Source organism: Lepisma saccharinum, chromosome 14, assembly GCF_977018435.1.
Source record: "Lepisma saccharinum chromosome 14, izLepSacc3.1, whole genome shotgun sequence".
Classification (NCBI taxonomy): Eukaryota; Metazoa; Arthropoda; class Insecta; order Zygentoma; family Lepismatidae; genus Lepisma; species Lepisma saccharinum.
The window spans coordinates 49,142,187-49,166,526 of record NC_139242.1 but is presented as its reverse complement, the minus strand read 5'-3'; the positions used below and the strand labels follow the sequence as shown (position 1 = coordinate 49,166,526).

Below are 24,340 nucleotides of genomic sequence, written 5' to 3'. Positions count from 1 at the left end.
ATAAGCGAAAATTGCTACGTGACAAACCATATTTGCCCGTAAATTTTAAAAATAAGACAATATTTTGTACTGACAGTTTCGAACCGTGGGAGAGGCATATATATTTTTGTACCATCGTCCATTTCACGAGTTTATAATTCTTCCTCACCGACACGAGTAACGCGAGTGGTAGAAGAAAAGCGAAGTAAAATAACTGAAATAGAAATAAAAGGAAAAAGCTAAATAAATTTTATTCATAATATTCTGCAGTCACTTGAGTTGTATTCACGGGATGCTATCTTTAAAGAAAGCCGTGGTCTCTTCCTTGTCTTTTTCGCTTCCTTTGTGCTCTTGCTTCCCCCGTCACGATTGGTCTAAAACTAATTAATGCGACGTTAATTAAACAATCCAAACAACGAAACAATGCACAATCAACTGCACAAAACAACATTCCAAATGTTTTCGAATCGGAAAACAATTGAGATGCTGTAAAATGACTTAAGATGCAGTAATAAAGTGGGAATTCGGTACCGTATAGAATTAAATCGGTAGAGATGTTCGATTTGATTGGATGTTTGTTATTTAGATTTGCTATTCTTTCACTTTTGGCAAATAGCGACGATGAAGATGAGTGATGCTGTGATGAAATTGATGAAGGGACACTTACCAAGGACACCCACGCCCAAGTCGAGATTCTAACCAGGGACCCATGGCATCGTAGCGCGCTGTGCTAACCACTCCTCCATGGAGTGGACATTATAGCATATTTTGTGTGCTCAATTGGGATCAATCAATGGAATGAATAGGCATATTATATTATTAATAAATTCATATCATAATACCACGTCATATTATTCGGCACGAAATAACATCAGAGACATTCAATCTTGCATTTTTGCCTTTCAACTAATTCTTTGAATTCAGGTTAATCACAACAATAAGATAAATTATGAAGCAAATTATAGTTATTACGAATTACCTGACAGAAACAACATTAAGCAGGCTCGGTGGTCAAGCTCATTAAGTGATTGACATTCGATATCGTCGCCAAAGTTCCCGTGTTTGAGTACCGTCCTTGTCGGGGGTGTTTGACTATTTCGTCATCAATTTCATGTAATGGTCACTCGTCCTTATCGTCGCGATCATCGAACAGGGAATAAAAATTATAAAAATAAATACGATGGAAGAGTACTTACTTCATCTCTCACGAAATCTCCTACAAAACCGGAATATATAAAATACATGTATATTCATTCACATACATTTTCGATTTCTATATTTAACTAATCGAGACCGAGAACGGGAGAGCAATTTTCAATTCGAGAAACCGAGAGACGGAGAAACTGCCAAGTCTCGTTTCTTCTTGGCACCTCCGTAATCGAGTTGTTCTGTTTGTCATTGGCTTTGTATTGGCAATTATTGTCATTATTCTTTCCCTGCAGGTAAACCATAACGATGAATTATGATGAAATGAAGCAGATAAAAGGGCAAGAACAAGAAAGTCATGCCTGTTCGGGACTCCAACCCAGAACCTTACGTAACGAGATTTGAAATTCTGGAGAAGGCGTCCGTGTTTCGCTTGGTTTTCTCTTTCCTCTACTTCCCTTATATTATCATACATGTATAATAAAAATGGATCTGATACGATATGTTGCGATTCATAATTGTGCTGGTTAGATGCTACAGATGTGAACTCCAACCTGCAATATATTATTCCCTTTTGTTTCGTATCTGGTTGAACATGAAATTTTCTTACACTGTGACAATTTCTTTCTTAGTTTTGGTTTGGTGCACAGATATGCTAATCTGGACTCGACCTTCAGTTTAAAGTGGGATACTAACCACTATGTGCATCCACCGTGTATCAAACCCGGGATCCACTGATTACAAGGCGACGACGTTATCACTATGCCATCGAGGAGGCCCCATGACAAAATGTTATTCACTCGATCTCTACCATAATTTATTTCAGCATTTACATTTTCGTTTTCTTCTTCTTTTTCCTTTTGTTAACTACTCTTATACAACTCTTTTTGCGTCTTCGAATTTCTTCTTGTTTCAGGAAAAAATAATACATGCAGGCTGTATAAATATCCCCCGTTCAAATAGATAAAACGTTCACTCTCGAGAACTAATTTACATGTTTATCACTAACGTAACCATTAGGAAACTATTGAAATGTTAACTGATATAACTGCAGATGAAACAATACTTACAGCCACTAACGAAATATCTATTCTTGTGTAGCCTCACAGACAACAAGTATCTGGTGAGTCATTCACTCTTGCTGACTACGGGCGAAGGTCACTGAACTAAAGGGTGGTGGCAAGCAAGCAGGCTTCTGCTCTACCAAAGACGAGGTCACGTGTTCCAGTTATCAATGGCGTACGAAATAAGGAGGAACACAGCTATCTGACGTATGTTTTGGTCCCGTCATTGCACGTAGAACACTTTATCGTCGTGGCCTTGAAGTTCCCTCAGGGCACTCCTACGTAAAGGCTTCTCAGCTAGAAGGATATCTTCCCCATTGAGTGGAGGAAAAGTGGGTGCGTATAGAGGTCCTTCAACTTTCGTATTCTTTTTCATTTCAGAACCCGTGCTGTATCGTCGACTTAATCCAATCTATCCGATGTAGGTTTAGGTTCTGTTTCTGTTCGGTTATTTCACGTTGTCTTCCTGCTTATGTTATTCGCGACGAAGGTTCTGGATTCGATAATCTGGACAATAACGGGATTGTGTTAGTTGCTTGATTTGGTGTCTTAAGTCCACTTTATGTCCTGTTAGGCTAATCGTGAATGGACCTACAGTTTAAAGGGGGATCCGAACCACTATGTTCCTCCACCGAGTATCGAACCCGGGATCCCTTAATTACAAGGCGCCCACGATCCCACTCCGCCATCGGGGATTGTGTTCGCAACGAATGAATCAAATTTGAGTGATATGATATGCAACCATTGGAAGACTATTGAAAGAAAAGCAATGGGAACCTGCCAGTTTTTCTACTGCAGACAGGAAACCATAAACATGGAAGAGAAGCTTATATTCTATGAAACCTGACGCTATGTGCTCGAATATTGGCTAAATATAATCCATAGAGGCATAGCAACGTTAAACAACCTCTTATATGATAGGTTAAAAAAGGTCGAAATACAAAGATTGTGTGCGCCTCACTGATGGCGTAGTGGTAAGGCCTTGTAATCAAGGGGTCTCGGGTACGATACCAGGTGATCGCACATAGTGGTTCGGATCCCACTTTAAACTGTATGCATTTCAGATTAGTCTATCTGTGCCGGTGACTCAGTCGGTAACGCGTCTGACTACCATGCTATAGGCCCCGGGTTCGATCCCCGGCCGGTTCAAGCCCGGGAACTTTTCTAACGTTGGAAGCGACCCCGGCGCCCACCCAGCGTCGAATGACATGGGTACCTGGGGGAAACCCTGGGGGTAAAGGCGGTCAGGGGCGTGATGCTGATCACATCATCCACACTCACGAACGAATCAAGAAAGTGTGGGGCGGCGTGATGCTGATCACATCACCCCCACTCACGAACGAATCAAGAAAGTGTGGGGCGTTACCCCCACACCCCCTATACGACTTCATGGCGTAGCGCTAAGCACAGGTGAGAACTTTACCTTTTTTTTTTTTTTTTTGCATAAAGTGGACTTACAACAAAATTTAAACTTGCGATAAAGATTATGATAAGGTATTAAAGAATTGGGTCTAACACATTTTTTTATTGTTTACCAATGACATTGTTAACTAATATTCTTAATTTCAGTTTCAAGATGAAATCAACTACGAAATAGAAGGAGTGGGTTCATATTTCTGTTACGAAATTCCACTTTTGTAGTAGACCTGTGCCACACTAAGATGTGACATAATAAACAAATCTGAGACACTTTCAAAGTATTAAATTGCTATCTACGTATTTGGGAACAATCTTTCAATATAATACTTTTTTTGGACGCGTCAAATCATAGTATTTAATTCCTGTTTTAGCAGCTTTAAGAAACCTGATTTGGGGGGGGGGGTTACAAATGCCCTTTCTGCTCCCGTCAAGTTACGCCTATGACAAACAGGAATTCAAAGTAAAAGACTGTCCCGACTAAATCGGGAGACACGTCTGATAGATTTACAATTGGGAAAATCATAATTAAGCGTGTAGTTGAAGACAACCTATTTTCATATATTGCATGCAGCTCTACTTTTTCTGCAATGTGGATCAAGAACTGGGGACGTGGAGAAGCACAACACTCCACGTAACCAATAGTCACGTGACCCTCTTTGCTTTCCTGTCATGTTGACCTTCGCGTGGAACACATTTCTCGGTGTTAAGACAGGCAAAATCACCCGATCATCGAAGGGTGCAATATGTGTTGCCTACCCTCCTGCATTACTTGCTCCTATTAAAGCCTTATGGGGAAGAACTTTTTTCCATGACTGTACACCATTTGCCGGGGAAATTGGATGCACATACTAATCCCCAACTCTTCTCTTTCTTCGTCTGTTAATCTCTTTCTCGTGTTACTTTCTCTTTCTTTTTCTTTCCCTTTCTCTTTTCCTTCTCACTTAATCCCCTTCTCCTGTTACTCTGTCTCCCTTTATCATTCTTCCTGTTTAACTTTTCTTTCTTTCTCTGTTAATCTCAATCTTCCTGTTTAACCTTTCCTCTTTCTGGGATAATATATTTTTTCCTGTTTCTCTATCGGTCTTCCTTTCTCATTCTTCCTGTTTCTCTATCTGTCTTCCTTTCTCTTCTTCCTCTGTTAATCTCATTCTTCATGTTTAATATTTTTGCTTTCCCTGTTAATCTGTCTCCCTTTCTCATTCTTCCTGTTACTCTATCTACCTTTCTATTTCTTCCACCGTTAATCTCATTCTAGGAGGGGGGTGGAATGGGCACAATCAAGGTTATTCCGTCACAGCGTATGCTGTGTGCGGTGAAAAAAAAAACATTTGCAGGTTGACAACATCGGTGGAGTCTTGATTGTAACTGCGTACTCATCCGAGCTGGCGAAAATAAGAGTTGTGGACCTGTTGAAAAGAACGTACTCTCGAAATTGTACTACAAAATAGAGCTGATGTTATTTTTGACTACTAGGAGTTAAGATCTGAGCAGAACATTACTTGACATAATGATTTATGTATGTATTAACAACAAAGCTAGAATAATGGTTCACACACTACGAACTGCATCATGTGCATGCATGTGCCTCATTCTACCGCGGTTGTGCCAACTTACATAAAATGTTGCAATTCGGGGGAAATTGAGCCCAGCAATTCGGTATAATGTGGGCACTTCAGAAAAATAAGCTTCTATAAGCCACGTAATATTTTTGAAAAATCAGAAATTGCCAAAAAAGAAGTGTATTATTCATGATTATGGCTAGCTAGGTTTTTTAAGACATAATTTTTTTTTGTAAGGGTGATATGTTCCCTAAATATATAGAAATTCATATTGTGAAGAAACTAATTGAATTAAGGTGCTTTTTAAGGGCATCTTTTGGCATTTCTACGTGATAAAGCATATTTTGATGGATTTTCGGTCATATTCAGTATATTTTCGCTTTTTCAAGAAATATACAGTTATTTTCCAAGTGGATTCGTTCTAACTCCCATGCTCACTCGAGGGCTTTTTTTTTTGGACTGCAGCAAAATCTTTTTTCATTTTTAATTGAAAATTTACAGAAAGTATTCATTGTACATTTCCACTCATCAGGGCCCATAAAGTGAACCAAAAATAGTATGTATATGAAAATATTTCAGCATAAGTTAGATATTGATGTTGAAACAGTCCAGTTATAAGGGCATATTTTGTAAAATTTTAGGTCATAAGAGCAAATTTTATTTTGCATATTTTGGTGATTTTTAGATCATAAAAATCATAGCCCTACTCATAATCCTTCACGATCCATAACAAATTCACATCGTATTTTACTAACGAATGCACTGAACAACGACAGTCAGTGCCCTGTATGCAGACGATGGTATCGTGGTGAGGAGATTTGTTGTCACCTTTGCTCCTTCCAGTATCATAATCATTGTGTTGATATACAAGAAGAATTACATTTCATGTACCCTACTTGTAAGAAGGATGAGGAAATTTGAAGACTGCAGGATATGTTTATGATCATAGGCGTGCGCAGAGGGCGGGGCAAAAACCGTGATGAAAGTTCAGGCGGAGAAATAAAAAACATCATTCTATCTCACTAAACAGAGGCGTAAACATTAAACATAACTGCCCATATTCCCCACCAGTGTGCTCATATTTCCTCCATCAGTCGGGGTAATATGGGTTTCGCAGACTTTTGTTTGTGCATTTTTTGTTCCTTTACAGAAGGAGATTTTTACTCATGTGTACTACCATGCAATTGCAATATGAAACTTTTATTTCAATAAGTCTCTTAATTATTAGCATTTCTGTCTTAAGGTGGTCATATCCCTCCCCCCACTTCCAAATGTTATGACTCATTTCGATATTTGACACAGGTTAAATACGTCACTTGTTTCTTTCCAGTTCTGGCAACCTGCGGACAGACCACGAATCAAAATTGCACGTACTTTGTGAACACAGGATACCCGAGCTCGTACGACGGAACGGGGTCGTGTCAGCTGACCATCAACAAAATAGATTCTGACGTGTGCCAGCTCAGGTAAGGATGTTTTGGAGTGAGGAGGGTTATGAAGATTACCTGCTTGTTTGCATGTTGTATAGTATTGGAGCTATCAGTAAGTTCCGGAACTGTAATAACAGTAGGACCATTAGCAGCAGCACACTGTAAAAAAAAAAAAGGTAAAGTGCTCCCCTGTGCTTAGCACCACGCCATGAAGGCGTATAGGGGGTGTGGGGGTAACGCCCCACACTTTCTTGATCCGGTCGTGAGTGGGGGTGATGTGATCAGCATCACGCCCCTGACCGCCTTTACCCCCCAGGGTTTCCCCCGGGTACCCATGTTATTCGACGCTGGGTGGGCGCCGGGGCCGCTTCCATCGTTAGAAAAGTTCCCGATGCAGCACACTGTACACCAACGAAACTGCTATTGGTCATGGGTGTAATAACATTTGCCTGCAATGCCAATTCGAAATTATATGGAGACTCGCGTACTTTCGACGTGGCCTTTGGCCACGTCTTGCATGCTCGCATGCATGACCTTTGGCCACGTTGTGGGCGTAATCATATTATAGATGGGGTAAAATGTCTGCATGTTGTATTGGATGAAGGGGAACAAGTGTATAAGTTCGCTAATCTGAAAAGTTTAGAAAGTAACTTTATGTGTGTATGGGCTCTAATAAGGCACAAATATTCAAAGTATTATTGTCTATTTTCTTAATAATAAACTGAGTAAGTAATAACTGTTTGAAGATTATTATCTGGATGTCTTGCATATACGAATTCAATAGCGACACTAAATTGGAATGCAATATTTACGTCTTTTGTCATTTTCACATTTTTAAACGTAATTGGAAATTTATTGTTTTCCTTTATTTCCCTCAAATTCCTACCTTGCCTCTGTAATAAATTCTGATGCTTGAATTTTGAAATACGAAAAGTCTAGCATAATTCACTTACAGTAGTTTTCGGGGTGATAATAAACTTTCCATAAATTCCTCAGCAACGTCCGTTTCCATGGTGAACAACAAGCACTGCAAACACACTAAATAATTGTATGATATTATACCTCTAAACATTTAATTAAAACAAGGACGATGTAAATATTTTCGCATTGAGTTTACTAATATACCTATGCGTAATTGTATCTGGGCTGAAACTCCTTATGCAGTAGAGGTCACCCTTGTTTGAAATACTTTTTCTAACCAGGAGTTGATTCATCTCTTATTGATCTGTGAGAAATATAATGTATCTCGACAATTAAGAATTGAAGGAAACAATGTGTTCTGCAAAAAAATGCCCCTGGAAATGATTGCTAGGGACGTGAAAAAAGGGCATTTTCACCCTTAAAAAAGGGCTAACTGAGTCATTTTTTTAATTTTCTCGGTCTTTTGGGACGATTTCATGGGGGGTCGTAATCGGGCGTTTTTCGCCTCCGGGGCTTCCTTCATGGAGAACATTTATGTCAGTGAGTGGTGGGATTGGGGCTATATATATATTGGATATATGGAAGGCAAAGTTTGAGAACAGAAATATTTTTTCCGCAAACAAGATTTACACAATTTTCAGATTCACCCGTACCATTTCGCAAATGTAATGTGTGACTCTATTATTAATTGTTGAAGGGTTTGATTTTTAACCAGCTGAAGTTCAATGGTGAAAATATAAAAAGAAAATACGGAACGTAATTTAAAACGAACTCTATCCGATTGTTTTGTAATTTCATTACAATTTTACTTACAAATTGTTAGTTTCTTCTGGAGCACCACATAGAACATGAAGTCTCAATGCGTCGTTTGTGCATCATTTAATTTAAATTGTAGTTACATTTAAGTGCACCTGCTCTTGTACAATTCCTGTTTCAGCATTTAAATGGAAACGAAAGGAAGTGTTATAAAAATAACTTTAAGAGAAGAACAGAGTTGATTTGTTTTATGAGCGCATCAAAGGAGATTTCACAACGACGCATTTCACTTGGAAATAAACCAATCAAGAGCAACGATTCACACCGACAGGCTGCACAAGTCTACATTGGATTGGTGGCACGTGTCGTTTGTCGCCAAGATTTTCACCGCTGCTAGCGTTCTGGGAACTTTTTGGTCAGCAACCACAATGGGAAGACTAATTGTAGACATCATCCTAACTTAACCACGTGGCGTAATATTTGTAGCTAATCACTCTCACGTCAACTAACCAACAGGGAACAGAGACAAAACACTATCGCACAAGAATTAAAAATGCTACTTGTTGCTGGTATTAAAAGAAGTGATGACATGGCTCAGACATTGTTCGCACCACGATTATTGCAGTATCCATGGAAACGTTTGAGAATAGACCAATATGATTTCTATGCTTGTTTTGAGAAGTTCAGTTTTCAACAAATAAGAAGGGTTCGCTGTGAAGAGAATTACAGGTAAGACAACAAACCGAAATTTATTGAATTATATTTACATTGATTGAATCTTAACCACTGCACACAAACGAGAAACGAGCCCTGGACTGGGTTCTGTGTGCTTTATATTTCAATCCCGACTAGCAAAAGGAAAAACGCAGTTCGTTCATTGGATCAACTGTTTTTCGATGAAGGTATCATTTAAATCCAAGGAATCAGGTTTATAAGTCATCGTGAGAATGGTTCAAATAATACGTTTAAGTAGTGATTTTGTTGAAATACTTTCTGATCTGCACCACGTTCATTTCTAGTTAGCATTCTTCCGAGTTTTAACACCGAGCGACTTACTTCAGCAAGGCTACGTGTCGGCGCATAGAAAAGCCATTCTGATTGTACTAGAGTTCTAACATCCAACCTACAGTACAAATCTGGGCCTGACGATATATGTATCAGAATATAAAGGCTCAATTGTCAACGCCGGGCTCATGCCATGGATCCGTAACCATCTCTGTCACTGCCCCCCCCCCCCTTCCTTGTAACATATTTTTCTGCTCCCTTCAAATTGCATGTAAATATGAGTCCAGGGCTATATAGCTACTATGACTCGCGCACTTTCGACGTGGCCTCTGTCCACGTCTGGTACGCTCGCCGACGTGGTTTGCTTATTTGCAAAGTTTGTACGGGCTCTAATATGGTACAAATAATCAAAATATTATTGTATGTTTTCTTAATAATAAACTGGGTAAGTAATATCCGTCTCAAAATAGTTAGTTGGATGTTTTATATAAACGAATTCAATAACGACACAAATTGGAGAAGCAATATTTTACGTCTTTTGTCATTTTCATATTTGTAAACGTAATTGAAAAATAATTGTTTTCCGTCATTCTCCTCAATTTCCTACCCCTCGTCTGTAATAATTGTTATGCTCATATTTTGAAAATCCTAAAGTCTAGCATAATTCACTTAGAGCAGTTTTCTGTTTGAAATAAATAAATAAATAGACTGTCTTTAAGTTCCCTAACAACGTCCGTTTCCATGGACAACAACAAGCACGGCAAGCTTTAAAGGATTGTTTGTTTATTATACCCCTAAACATTTAGTTAAAACAAGCACGATGCAGATATCTTCACATTGAATATAATATGTACCTGGACTGAATCTTATTCTTATGTAGATGTCTCCCTTGTTTGAGGCACATTTTCAAAACCAGGAGTTCATTCATCTGTGTGCTGTTGATCTGTGAGAAATATAATGTAACTAGACAATTAGGAATTGAAGGAAACAATGTGTGCTGCAAAAAATGCCCGTGGAAACGGTTGCTACGGACATGAAAAAAAGGCATATTCACCCTCAAAAAAGGTCTGATTGAGCGATTTTTTAAATTTTCTGGGCCTTATGTGACGATTTCATGGGGGGTCGTAATCGGGAATTGTTCGCCTCCGGTGCTTCCTTCATGGAGAACATTTATGTCAGTGAGTCAGTTAGTGGTGGGATTGGGGCTTTATATATATTGGATGTTCCCTTCCTTTATGCCTCTCCTCTCCTCCCAAGATACTGCATGTATAATCGCATTATGTATTTAGGAAATGTGACAATTCCCGGAATTTATAGATCTAACCTTTTCTTTGCAGACTGGATTTTGACCAGTTCACAATTGCAGGACCAGAACCGATGAACCACGTGTGCAACAATGACCAGTTCATTGTTTCTGGGGGAAATCCAGTGCCAGCAATTTGTGGAGTTAACGCAGGAAACCACAGTGAGTGAAGTTCCAGCATGTATTGTAAATTTATAAATCTTAATTTAAAGTGATAAATTTCCTTGGTAACGGTAGTATAAGCCGGAGACGGATTTCTTAAAATTTACAGGAGAAACGACGAGAAAGTACTTACGGAATTGCGTTCTTGGGGACTTTATGAAGCCGGGGAAATTGTTTTTTAGAATCGTGCAACGTATTTTGCCTGTAAATAAGGTATTTTTCGTCAATCATGCATCTCGGTTGTACGATAGCTCGTGCCGCCGTTACCGTCGACTACGTGAATCAAATGTTCCGTGCGTTTGTAGCAACCACGCGGAAGTTTGACAAGATGATGTGTGAGTGATTTTTTTTTTCCAGTGTAAGGTAAGACTGTAGTTTGCGTCCTTTTCCTAAGGAATACGTGTCATATATCGTTGGAAAGCTTATTTTATAAGGAATTCAACAACGTAAATCCCAAAGCGAGCAAGACTTTCCTGGAGGAGTAAATCGAGAAAAACCGATGTTGTCCGGATATGCGCAATTGAACGTACTGATGAATTTTTTAGATGATGAAGCACATATTTAGGGGTGAAATGAGTGCTAATGGAACCTAACCTAACAGGCCTAACCTAACCTCGTAGGCATACCTCGACCCCGTCAATAGATAGTGGGGCTATCTTGAACAGAAAGTGTAAAAAGAAAAAGGTACTTACAAGAAGAGATGCCGGGTGCAGCACCACGATCGCGCACCGCGAACGCAAAGAAGCAATCACCATGCAGATAAGAACGTAGAGTAGAGTCTAGCCTCAATTTTCGCTTAAAAACCTTTTGTGAATAGTTTGTGCGGCATTTATCGGTTCATAAGGTTGGAAACACTGCACATCAGCTGACGATACTGCATATCAGCTGACGATAGACAACGTGAGTCAAAATTTGCGCGCCGAATTAGCAACGACCAATAAATGATTATAATGTTAAAAATAACGCTTTTTTCATGGGAAAAAAAGTAATCCCCAGCTTGAAAAATCTTCCGCTATGCATATAAGGTAAGTAGCAATGATTTTTATTTGAAAACAAACGAGTTTAATGTGTCTCCGGCTTATACTACTGGTACCATTTCCTTTTCAGCAGTTTCAATTTCATATGATCGCCATGCCTACGTGCATCGGAATTGGGGGGGGGGGGGTCACCCTTATGAAACCAATTACTTTATGTAAATCGCATGCAATGTAGCTACTAGTACAACCTGTAGTATGGTGCATGGGTTCCCAAACTTTTTCGTTTCAAGGCGCCCTTAGTGTTTCAAGATTTTTCCGCGGCGCGGCGCCCAAGTCAGAATATAGGCATTTCTAATACTTGCAACGCTTTGTTAGTGTGATTAGGTTGCTTGCCCTAAAAAAAAATAAACATATATTTTAAATTCAGAAACATTTATATGTAAAATGTAAAAAGTACTAAATAAGCACATTTTTGGAACAATCATATCATTGATTAAATTTCAGTAAAAATATTGGGACACTTCGCGGTGCTCCTGTAAGCCAGCCACGGCGCCGGGCGTACACTTTGAAAACCACTGACATAGCGCTAATTAGCATTGAATAGGAAAAATTAATTTACACAGAAGGCAACACGTACATCTCATAATTAATATAATCAAATCAAATTGTATGTGATGTAAAATACTTCTTAACTTGTTTGGAAGCTTTTGACTCACCTTTCTCTTCCAGTGTACGTGGATGCTGGTCTCGGAAGTTCCAATCCAGTTACGTTGACCTTCGTGACTAGCGGACCTTCATTTGCCAGGAACTGGAAAGTAAAAGTGTGTCAGATTAGATGCAGCACCATCTATCGAGGTAAGCAAGAAGTACTTTTGTGAAGCGAGTATCCTTAATTGGATCTGCCATTGTATAAAAGCTAAAGTTACAAAAAATAGGGTTGTGAGAAACTAGGTGAAAACGGTTTTATCAAAATTACAATTATGGTAGGGGTTTATGGTTATTGTAGGCGAAACTAGAATGACGTAACATCATCTATCATACATACATTTCTTTTTTATATTACCTAGGTAGTACAGGGTGTCCGAAAAGTATTTTCCTGATTACAAACTTTATTCATATCCCCTATATGTAAGGTAGAGATGTGAAAATGGTGCCAAAATGTTGGGAAACTAACCAAGTTTTTTTGTTCCAGGTTTCAGTCAAGAGGTTGTAGCGTAACAGTGTCAGTGTCGAGGAAACCGGAAATGATAACATATCAGGAAAAAGCTCAGTGTGTCCTCTGGTATCACGAGATCCGGTCACCAATAACAGTGCAGAGCAACTTTCATGGAAAGATGCCACCCGATATCAAGAGCATTAAGTCGTGGTATGACAAGTTCAAGACCACGGGATCTGTTGTTGACATACCGAGAACTGGCCGACATCAACCTCAGTGATTTCAAAAAAAGTAAAACATCAGCCAAAAAGTTATCTTCATGATATCTTAGACAAACGTTTATTGTTTCGTGTATACAAAGTGCAAATTTTATAGGCTTTGTTGCCTAATAATGCTAGGGTACACACTGAGCTTTTTCCTGATTTGTGAACATTTCTGGTCTCCTGGGCACCGACACTGTTACGCTACAGCCTCTTGACTGAAACCTGGAACAAAAAAACTTGGTTAGTTTTCCAACATTTTGGTACCACTTTCACATCTCTACCTTATATATAGTGGATATGAATAAAGCTTGTAATCAGGGAAAGACTTTTCGGACACCCTGTATATGGCGTACATAAAAAAAACACACACAGATATATATCACAATCTTCAATTTAATTCTTTTAGATGTTTAATTTATTATTGAAATCCTTTGAACCGACGACAGACAGACAAATCCAAGTCTCCTCTCTTTCTGAAGAAAAGTGTGTGTGTATGTGTATTCACACATAGGCTAACGTATATTCATACATACATAGGCCTACATACATTGCGGATTGAGTGGTAGGGGCACGGGGGCAAGTGCCTCTCCCAATACGGATGACTAAATATTGTAAAAAGTATAACGGGCAATAAATGTTCGTGCACAAATACACTGATCGGGAGTAATTTTACTAGACACTTAAAATAGTTGACACCAGAAATCGAACCCGGAACCTGTTGGTTACAGATAATAACGTTGACTGTTCAACTGATGATACAAATTGAAGGTAGACCCCTATTTTGTAGGTCAAATGTATCCGATGTTTGTGACAGTTTCTCCTGGAGAGACGATTATCTAGCTTTTATTTCTTTCTGTAACCATTACACTGGTCGACATTTTTTCAAAAGTTGAACGATGTTTTGAAATGAATAGGTGACTCTGAAAGGATTTTTCATGCTGAATTCAAATTTGAAAACCGTTTTGCTCCATCACGTCACAATTTTTCACAAATCGTGAAAACTGAATACCATATAGGGGTCTATTATGGTATTATTGGGATCATTTGGGGTTTATATAATAATATTACAGACACATAGAATAAATAATTTTTGCAAATATAGTAATCAGTGGGACATATATTGAGATTGTAAAATCTATATTATATACTATATTCATGTACATTTTCATTTACACATGTCTAGAAAGAGATATAACATAGTGCATTTCGAATTACTGAGACTCAGGATCAAACTTCACTCTTTTTGACTTTCTGCCTTCACCGACACCCGAAGTAGGAACATCTCTTTTTAACATCCAACAAAAATCTGCCATCATGGAAACATTCCATCGTCCCTGGTATCTCCGTTCCATCTCTGCTATGTCCTTGTGAAATCTTTCCCCGTGCTCCTCGCTGAAGTGTCCGAGATTACTCGGAAAGTTAAGGAAATGCAATTTGAGGCTCATTTTACAACCAAGTTTACATAAATTCGTTAGCAGATTTTTCACAAAATGTTCATAGTTAACGTGTTTTTCATTGTCCAGAAAATGGGCAACCACCATTTTGAAACTTACCCAGGCATCCCTTTCCGTAGCAGTCATTATTTCTTCAAAATCTGCATCCAACTTCAGTTTCCGTATCTGAGGGCCAACAAAATTACCTTCTTTGAACTTACCCTCAGTGACGGATGGAAATTTCCTGGCAATGTATTTAAAGCATTCGCCGTCTTTGTCTAACACTTTCACAAACTGTTTCATTATCCCTAACTTAATATGCAACGGAGAAAGCAGTATTTTAGACGACTGAATGAATTGCCGTTGTGTCACATTCTTCTTCCCTGGAGAGAGAGATTCTCTACTTGGCCACGTTTTCACTTTCCAATGATTCTCCCTGTCCCGACTGTCCCATTCGCACAAGAAGCAGGGGAATTTTGTGTTCCCAGCCTGGAGACCCAACAACAAAGCTATCACTTTGAAATCTCCACAGACAGACCAACCATGTTCTTCATATTTCACTTTCAGTAGCATGAACCTCAAAGTTTCATAAGTTTCCTTAAGCGACACAGAATATGCAACTGAAATCGATGGGAACACATTAGTTATTTAACAGAACACCCTTCACACTAGTCTATGATGCATCAATGAAAAGTCTCCATTTACTTACATTGTAAGAAATACCATACAATTCTATGACTTTCCTTATGTTGTTACAATAAACAAGGTTTTCGTCTTCAGTAAAGTATGGGAGTAGCTCTGTCTCTCGATGCCTGTACCATGAGAAATGTGTTCCTGGAGACAACAGGTTTTTCTTACTCAGTCGGGCACTCTCCTTTGGTAAATTTAGGTCTCTTACGAGATCATTCAGTTCATGTTGTGTGAAAGGTTGCGGAGTGCCTGTACTTGTACCAGGACAGAAATCGTTACTGTCATCATAGTGTGCACGTTCAACTTCAGTGTCACTTGAAGTGCTGCAATTATCACTACTCGTACGTGGTACAGGTACAGGTACATCTGGCCCATGAGGCACGGGACTAATGGCCGATTGTATGTTGTTGGGATAGCTCACGTTGCTCTTGTTCTTAGCACTGAAACAGCTAACATCTACAGCACAGAAATAGCAGTCATCAATGTGATTTTTTGGTTCCCGCCATACCATTGGTATTCCAAATGGCAATGCTTTCCTCTTGCCACACTTCCACAATCGCAAAGCTTCCACCCATGTTTGCAAACTTCATGCGGGGCCCAGTTTTTGTCCTGATCACCTACTTTAACACCAAAATATTCGTGGTAAGCAGACCTCACAAATGTGGTGATACGTTGTCTTTGCCTCTTCACTACATAGCTTCCACAAATGTAACAGAATACATGCGGCGAGTTCAAACACTTCCTGGACGACAACGACATTGTCTCTCGACACAACACAGCACGAACTATCGACAATGACGAAAATTTTATCTAATATTTTGCATTCCCTACTGCTATTTACATATATAATATCTACAATACACTTAACTAAGGTTTTCGGATCACGTAACCTTATACACGGTAAATAAATTAAAAACTGTTCTATTTGCATTAGTTCGTATCGAAACAAATTTATTGAATCATTCATTGTTACTAGGCGTCTTCAGCAATTTTGTTAATCATATAATGTAATAAGAGGTGCACTGCCATCTATCGGGAATATTATTAACTTCTAATTTCTGGGCAGGAATTACGATTTATACAACGATGAAGATTTCTAAATAACTGAGGGTGATACAACAAAAACAAGGTCACTTCTGAAATCAGCATCAAATGTAGTTTCAGAAACCACAATTAGTTTCCAAACATCAGAACCCATGTCGACCAGTGTTATTAATGTAGTAAAGTAAAACTATTCTATTTCACAAATATGTACTAATGGTATCGTCTCATAATGAAAGGGTTACTTCCTGGTGTATATATGTACATTGTACAGTGGTTCGGATTCCACTTTGAAGGTCCAGTCCCTATTAGTTCATTTGACCACAAATTGGATCTAAACCGAGCCCTTGCAATTGTCTGGATGTGTGTATGTATTTGGGACTCATTATAATATCTAGAGAAGTCTGTACATTATATTTCCAATTTTACATCATATATGTTCACAGTATATTCTGTTCCTCTCCGGTGAAAAAAGTTCTACATCCGCCCATGCCTACAGAGAGAGAGAGAGAGAGAGAGAGTTAGTGAGTTTGAGACTACGGCCGTGTCCGAAATGTGCAAGAGTGAGCATCCTCCGAGTATGGTCTTGGAGTGCGGTCTTCAAGTCGTGTACTGGAAGTGTTGTCTTTGGAATTGCACTTCGACTGCAGCGCCAAATACGATCAGTAGATAAAACAGAGTACTCGTTGTTTTCCTTGCCATTTAAGCACTTGTTTTTCACCATTAAAATCACATAGCATTTTCAAATACTCGTACACATACATTTTCACACATTATAAGAACTTTAACCAACAACTTGCTGGACCATAACGTATATCTACCTGTGCTGCTTGCTTTCTACCTCCGTAGTTTTAAACAAATGAACAACGAGTGTGGAAACCACGTGACCTAGTCACCAACCATCTGTACTGCGAGCTGTGTACTTGCATGCTTCTGTTCATGGCGCTTTCGAACTGTACTAGGTGACGCCACTTCCGCCAAGACCATACTTCAAGTCTGTACATTGAGGCGTGCATAAATTGAGCAAATAAGTGTGAATATCTCTCAGCCTGTCATGTTCTAAGCTATACGTTGTACTTCCATAGCTGAGGAAGGCTGCCTGCAGTACTTCACGGGAGTGTCCGGCCAAATCAAGTCTTTCAACTACGACCCGGCGGCTGGCCTTCAGTTGTCCAACCAAGACTACAGCATCTGCATCAGAATGGAGAGGAACTTTTGCGGCATCCAGTACACAGCGTGCCCGGATGGCGGTGAGTACCACTAGGCTATCATAATTGGAACAATATCTTCACGCTCCGCCAGTGTCTGAGCTTCTAATCCAGCAACTTAATGTGAACCACGGTGGTCCAGATTGTTGATACGATCTTGCCATCGAAGGTTCAGGGTTAGGGACCGTCCTGGTTCATTTATGTGTACATCTTCATCATTTTCATCTAATCATCATTCGTGCTCATGTTCGCAATTAGCTTAAAGATGCCAACAAGCTAAGGAAAATAAGATAAATGAATATAAATATCAGAAGCAGCAAGTTAAGTTCAGAGGAAATTATACAACAAATGCTAAACGAGTATATTTTCATTATTTAATTTTCGTACTTAATAAGTCTTTCCGGTGGGAGGGGGGTCCGGACCCTCTAAATACGTCGTTCTTGTCGTTTACAGCCGTATGATCCCAATATAATCCTTGTCTTCCAATAAGTTCAGAGGAAATTATACAACAAATGCTAAATAAATATTTTTCATTATTTAATTTTAGTACTTGATAAATATTTCGGGAGGGTCCGGACCCCCTGGACCCCCCTAAATACGTCCTTGGCAGTAACCAATGTTGAAGAATCTATACTGGTTGCATTTCCACCTGGCGGCTGGGAAACAGCGAATCAGCGATCAGTTTAATTTTTTTCGACTGACATCGGGTATTTTCGAGTCACAAGGCACCGAACGCTGTTAGCTTGACGAAACACATTTTAGCTCATCCTGCTGTATCAATAATTAATTTCGTTGGGAATGTGTACGCCATTAAACGTACATTTTTAACTTATACGGCTTGACCAGAATGAGAAAAACCCTCTGACGCTGTGGTCAACTTTCATTCTTAAGAGATTGGAGGGAGCGTGAGCGTGATGCAATCAGCTCCTTGCCGTGTAATCTTGACCCTGCGTTGCCAAAATGTGCGGTGTTCTTAACCACATCGTTTTCGCCTTTATTTATCGTCAAGTGTATGTATCATCAGGAAGGGGTGGAACCTGTACCCAGCGAAAGCAGAGTCGAAATAGTTAACATTGTTGATTTTTTTGCATAAAAGCAAGGAAGGGAAGTTATACATATGGCAACACGGGAGCACTCGAGCAGAAGTGAAGGGGAAGCGATAATGTCCACTTTAGTTTGCGAGTTTGGTTTCTTCTTATCTTGGTCAAGTAGGAAGCTTTGTTGTTACTTATAATATTTCATATTATTAAGACGTTTGTATTTAGGTTGAATTTCTTATATTCTTGTGTGGAAAGTGATTGTTAGGTAATTGTTTGTTTTTGTTATCATCATTGTTATAATGTTTTGAAGAGATCTTTCATTGTTGCAGTGAATAACAGGAGCCATGCCTTCACATTGTCTGGGCAGACAGCAACTCAAACCCCAGTCACCTCCATGATCGGCAACGTTGGACCCAATTCCTGCAACGCTGATTGGCTGATGATTCCTTGCGCCGCCAATGTGGGACGGGTCGTGACTGCGTCGTCCACGTGCAACGATCGAATCTGCGGTGGGACGTTCAACTCCGAAGTGTCCACGACGGCCAGCACCGTATTCAGTAAGTTTTGCACTCCAGACTTCCGTCCGTAACGGCTATTTGCATCATTCAATTACTTAAGCAACTGTTGTCAGGGCAACCATCTTCCCCTTACTTAACATTCGTTGGTTTCGGTGTAAGAATTGTCTTCCTTTCACTTGACAACGGTTGTCTGAGAAACGATTATACATAACCCTTAGGAACGGCTACTTTGGAACTTCCCGTTGCCCCTAGCAACAACATCTCTCTCTCTCATCAGAACCACAGTACTCCTATCCCATTGTGGAAACAAACACTCCTTGTTGCCTAGCAACTGCCATCTCAATTTCCAACCTTCCGTCACATGGAAGATGTTTTCTTCCCTACCAACCGTTACCATGGGAACCATTTTACCTTACCAACTGTTGCCATGGGAACTGCTTACACCTTACCAACCGTTGCTTGGAAATTGTTCCTCTTTCTTAACAACAATAGCCGTCGAAGATGTAATTTCATTACCAATGGTTGCTATGGAAACTGTCTCCCTTCCTTACCAATCTTTACCGTGGAAATTGCCTTATTCCTTGCTAACCGTTGCTATGGAAACAGGTTATTTTCCTTGCAAACCGTTGTACGGCACCTTTTCCTCTTCCTTATCAACTGTTGCTATGAAAATTCTCTTCTCTCTTCCTGACCGTTTCCAAAGTGACTGTCTTGCTTTCTGACCAACCGTTGCCACGGAAACTGTTTTTCTTCCTTGCCAATCAGTGGCGGCGATTGGGTTCTAAAACCGGGGGGGCAAGGTGCCAAAACTGGGGGGCAAACACAGTATATTTCCCTTTGTAGATAAGGTTTAGCAAAGTGCAGGAGCAAAAGTTGCGAAAAGTGAAGGGGGCAACTGCCCCCCTCGCCTCCCCTAATCGCCGCCACTGTTGCCGATGGTTGACATGGAAGCTTCGTCTTCCTTTCCAACAATTGCTATAGAAGATTTTCTTCTTACCAACTGTTGCTGTGGAAATTATCTCCTCTTACCACCTGTTACCGTGGAAATGCTATCTTCTTTACCAACCGTTGCCATGAAAATGCTTCGTTCATTACCAATTGCTGCCATGCAAATTCTCTCTCCCTTACCAACGGTTGCCATAGAAATTCACTCTTCCTTGTCAAATGTTGCCATGGAAATTCTCTTATCCTTACCGACCATAGCCACAAAAACTTATTTTTCTTAACAGCCGTTACGATGGAAACTCTAACTCTCTCTTCCTTACCCATCGTAGCCACAGAAGTCGCCCTGGTAGGATGAGAAATTCAAAGCACAATAAGAAAATAAGTCATTGCAGTCAATATGTTTGGGCCCCTTACTCAGGTTTCGGGGGCGACGTTCAGGTGGAACCATTCAAAATATTTTGTGGTGTAATGAGGTAATGTTTGGTAGGTTTAACAGCAGTAGCGACGTTAAAGGAAGGGGCTAGGTTGGCTTCTTCCCCCATGAAATCTGGTATCACTAGCACCCTACAGAATATTCTGTATTAACCTTTGAACTTCTGAACATCTGCCATTCTATCCCCCTTATTGATACCACTCCTAAGATTTTTCTAGCAACATAAGAATAGAGGTAATGACCTAAATTTATTTTTAAACAACACCTCGGTGGTTGAACGCGTTAAGTGCTTGACTTCCGATCTCGTCAGTAAAGTTTCTGTGTTCGAATCCCTGTTGGGTATGAGTGTTCTTTGTGAGTGTACCTTAATCGATTTAATCTAATCATCACTCATCCTCATTGTCACTATTAGACAAAGTGACAGGAAAGGGGACGCTAAATATCTGAAATGCAAATACAAACACAAAAATACAGCATTAACAGTTTCAATCCACAACATAATATCTCCCAGCTCCTGTAGTTTGTGTGATCTCCTGGCACGCACCGCACTTGTCCTCTATAGCCTGCAACTAGTCACAACTGGGTTACACTTAATCGAACTTCTCAGCTTGCCCTGACTGGTCACTGGTGTCAGATTTAATGCCTTTTCGATGTGAAATGAAAAAGGTTATGGAATATCTTTCCAATAAGTTCGCTTATTACGGTTTTCACAAAATTACAAAAAAGAACTTACCAACTGGCGGATCTGTAAAAAGTTAACAGAAGGTAATGGAATGGCTAAGTTCCTCCCTTTCAGTGGACCTGAGATAAAAGCCTTTCGGAAATCTGGAAAAGTAGGCCGTAAAGAATTGTTTACGAATGCCAATATTTACACGTCATGTAGATTAATATTTTACAACTTTTACATAAAAGAGATAGAGTTGAAATTAACATACCTTTCTGAAAATGTTACATTTTTGTTTCAAAATACAAATAAACATCTCAAGAATATTCAAATTGAATGTTTTCCATAGATTAATCATACAGACGCTTTAATTCTGGCTTGAAATGCCGGAATTGTCAGAATCGACCGGGGCAATACACTCGATAATTAGAACTGACAGATGAGCAAACACGCCCTTCGCTCTTCACTTTGTTTCTGCTTTGAGGATAAGTAATATAAGAGAAAATAAATCTGACTACCTTTCGTTTAACTTGGTTGACTATTGTTTCTCTCTCTTTTTAGGCACAGCAAAACCATTCAGGTTAATCTACCATACCAACAACGTCGAGGCTCCTGCAGACACAGGGAACCGGGGATTCTGCCTGAACTACGTCCAACAGCCGTGTACAAACAACCTCAACTAATTTACCTCTGAACTGTAGAAGCAACCAACCGAGTAACGAAACAAACGACTGTCGCAATGTCACGCATCCACTTTGTAAGTTGCCTTCACATGTCGGTCGTCATAGGAAATAAGTGGTTATGACAAAAAAAAAAAGAAGAAAAAACAGCTCAGCTCAGTAATAGTTTTCACGGTCTTCTTATAAGAACAAGCACTATTGTTTCTGCACCTAATTCTTTTGTGTGACGGAACTTGCATAATTCAATTTGTTGGTTTCACTTCAAATCTACCAGACATGTCATTTGTGTTTTTCCGCACGGGTGAGGTAAGTAGCGCCACGAGCGGCGATATGCAACACTTACCGCATGCATGTCAACTTTGAAAGAAACCTCCTTGCGGATTACGTTAATCAAATTATTACACAGTTCTTCCTTCAGCCTCCGCTACGCACTAAAGTTATTGTTTATTGTTTACAAAATAATACAAATTTGCATTGATTTACGAAATGTTTTGAGGCTCAGAGAAACACTGTCAATGTATTTATGTTCGTGTCTCCAACTGGAAACAATAAAAATCCTTGTAGGAGCTCTCGAGATGTGCAAGAACATTTTATCATTCACTCTAGATTGAAAAGCAAGAGTAGTTTTTTTTGTCCTTGAAAGAAAGTTTGATACATTCAAACATCTAAGCATAAAACACAATGAACAAGCCTTGCATATGTTTTCCTGTTATTCAAACCTCATATTCAACTCCCTCCCTCCCTTGCCTTTCCATTAAGACGCTATTATAGGTGATACATTGTTCAACTGATTTCAGTGTCAAAATATTTGATAATTGCTGTTCATCAATCGTATAGACTGGGAATAGATAAAAATTAACCAAGTATCATTTCATTCAACAACTGCTGTGGCGTCAGAAGTTACTCATTATAACTTACAATTTGTCAATTTGAGATTTTTTTTAAAAATCAGCAAATAAATCAACATATATATTTAAGTACGAGAAAGATCGAAATTATATAAAGAAGAACTACAATCGCAAACCTTCAAATATTGTAAAGTATGTTTGTATGTGTGTTTTTGCATTTAAAGAAATTCATGAGTATTAATCAGAGACTACGAACTTAAACCTTTTTGTGATGGCTTGCATACTTAGAAATTAAAATTTGTATCTTCTGTTGTAAAACTTTAAAATAAATTTGTATCTCCTGCTGTAAAACACTAAAATAAGTCAGATTTTAAATAACGTGCTGGGTACGTAAAAACGTTTGTATTTAGAGCTACTGTGAAGTGTGAACAGAAAGATTCCATCAATAATATTAAAACTAATACTAAAAAATGCAGAAAGCGTGTCGCAACTCTATGCACTACTTTGGAAGAGAAAATAAATTCAATAAACAGCTTACCTGAGAAAATATTACAAACTTTGTTTCCAAATATGGAAGATGTAAGGCGATCACAATACTTTTTAACAGCACAAAAAATATAAGAAATAACATGTAAAGAGTAATGTTGCCAAGTTACGAGCTTGTATTGTTGTTACTTTTCTTGTTGAATATTTTTAATTTGTAATGACGTTTCAGATTCGTTGTCTTTGTTGAGTCTTAAATTGTTTATGAAAGTTACTGTTACATTTCTGTGTTAATTGTTATTTGTAATGCCTAAATATTTGTATAAAAATTTTAAAATGAAATGTGTTTTTCTTTCCATTCCTAACATCTATGGTGACGCCAGAGGGGCAGACGTTCTCTGGTCGATCAGTTAGCTTCCTTCACGGGCCCTAAGCATGAGATAAACTTGATATTTTATTAATGTTAACCCCAAATACACTTGCGTGCAAAGAAATAGACCCACCTCACACTTCTGACATAAAATGTTTTTTTTTTAAAAAAAATAAGAAAATAAGACAATAAAAGAAGTATGAAGTAAGTTGTTTGAAAGATCATTTAATAACGCTTAAAGTGAACCTAAATTTATTAGCATTGCTTTATTCTGATAAGTAAGAACAAGTAAACATTTTATGTCAAAAGAGTGAGGTAGGTATATTTCTTTGCACGCAAGCATATGTTTTGTAAACACAAGATTTAGAAGCATCTCTAAATCTCATCAACTTGGAACACGTCAATGCTGCCAGTTTTCGAGAGCTGCCTTGTTAGTTTAGCTCTTGCCCACAAGAGTACACTAGTAGCCTACATTAAACCGTCCTGCTCCCTGGCGATGATTTTTTGCATTACTTGTTGTTTATCGAACGAAAACTGAAGCTGAAATTTCTATTTCTTCTTCGAATCCGGGACAAGATTGTGCAGTGGCTCAACCACAAGGGGGCAAGGCATGCCCCCCTCAACCGTGGACGAATACCAATTACAGGGGCGCAACAGGGGGCAAACACTAAAGAAGGAAGCTAGGCTAACAACGGAAACGGAAAGCACCTAGGAGATTCGAACAAACACCTAATCCAACAGAAGATACAACATTTGAAACAACCAAAGAAATACTTAGCAAAATATATTAATATGAAATATTAGATATAATACCGTTACAAATGAAAGAATTTTTCTCCAAAAGCTA

General features: G+C 39.0%; 1 protein-coding gene across 1 annotated transcript in view; it reads left to right on the top strand.

Moving 5' to 3' along the window:
* LOC145998863 (uncharacterized) overlaps nucleotides 1-23,427 on the top strand; it is a 30,371-nt gene extending 6,944 nt beyond the window's left edge. Inside the window, exons 4-9 of the mRNA XM_083135542.1 lie at nucleotides 6,498-6,633; nucleotides 10,617-10,744; nucleotides 12,451-12,576; nucleotides 17,390-17,554; nucleotides 18,882-19,109; nucleotides 21,674-23,427. Coding sequence (XP_082991668.1) covers nucleotides 6,498-6,633; nucleotides 10,617-10,744; nucleotides 12,451-12,576; nucleotides 17,390-17,554; nucleotides 18,882-19,109; nucleotides 21,674-21,795 — 905 coding nt within the window. The 3' untranslated portion in view covers nucleotides 21,796-23,427. The remainder of the gene's footprint in view (nucleotides 1-6,497; nucleotides 6,634-10,616; nucleotides 10,745-12,450; nucleotides 12,577-17,389; nucleotides 17,555-18,881; nucleotides 19,110-21,673) is intronic.
* Nucleotides 23,428-24,340: the final 913 nt, after the last annotated feature.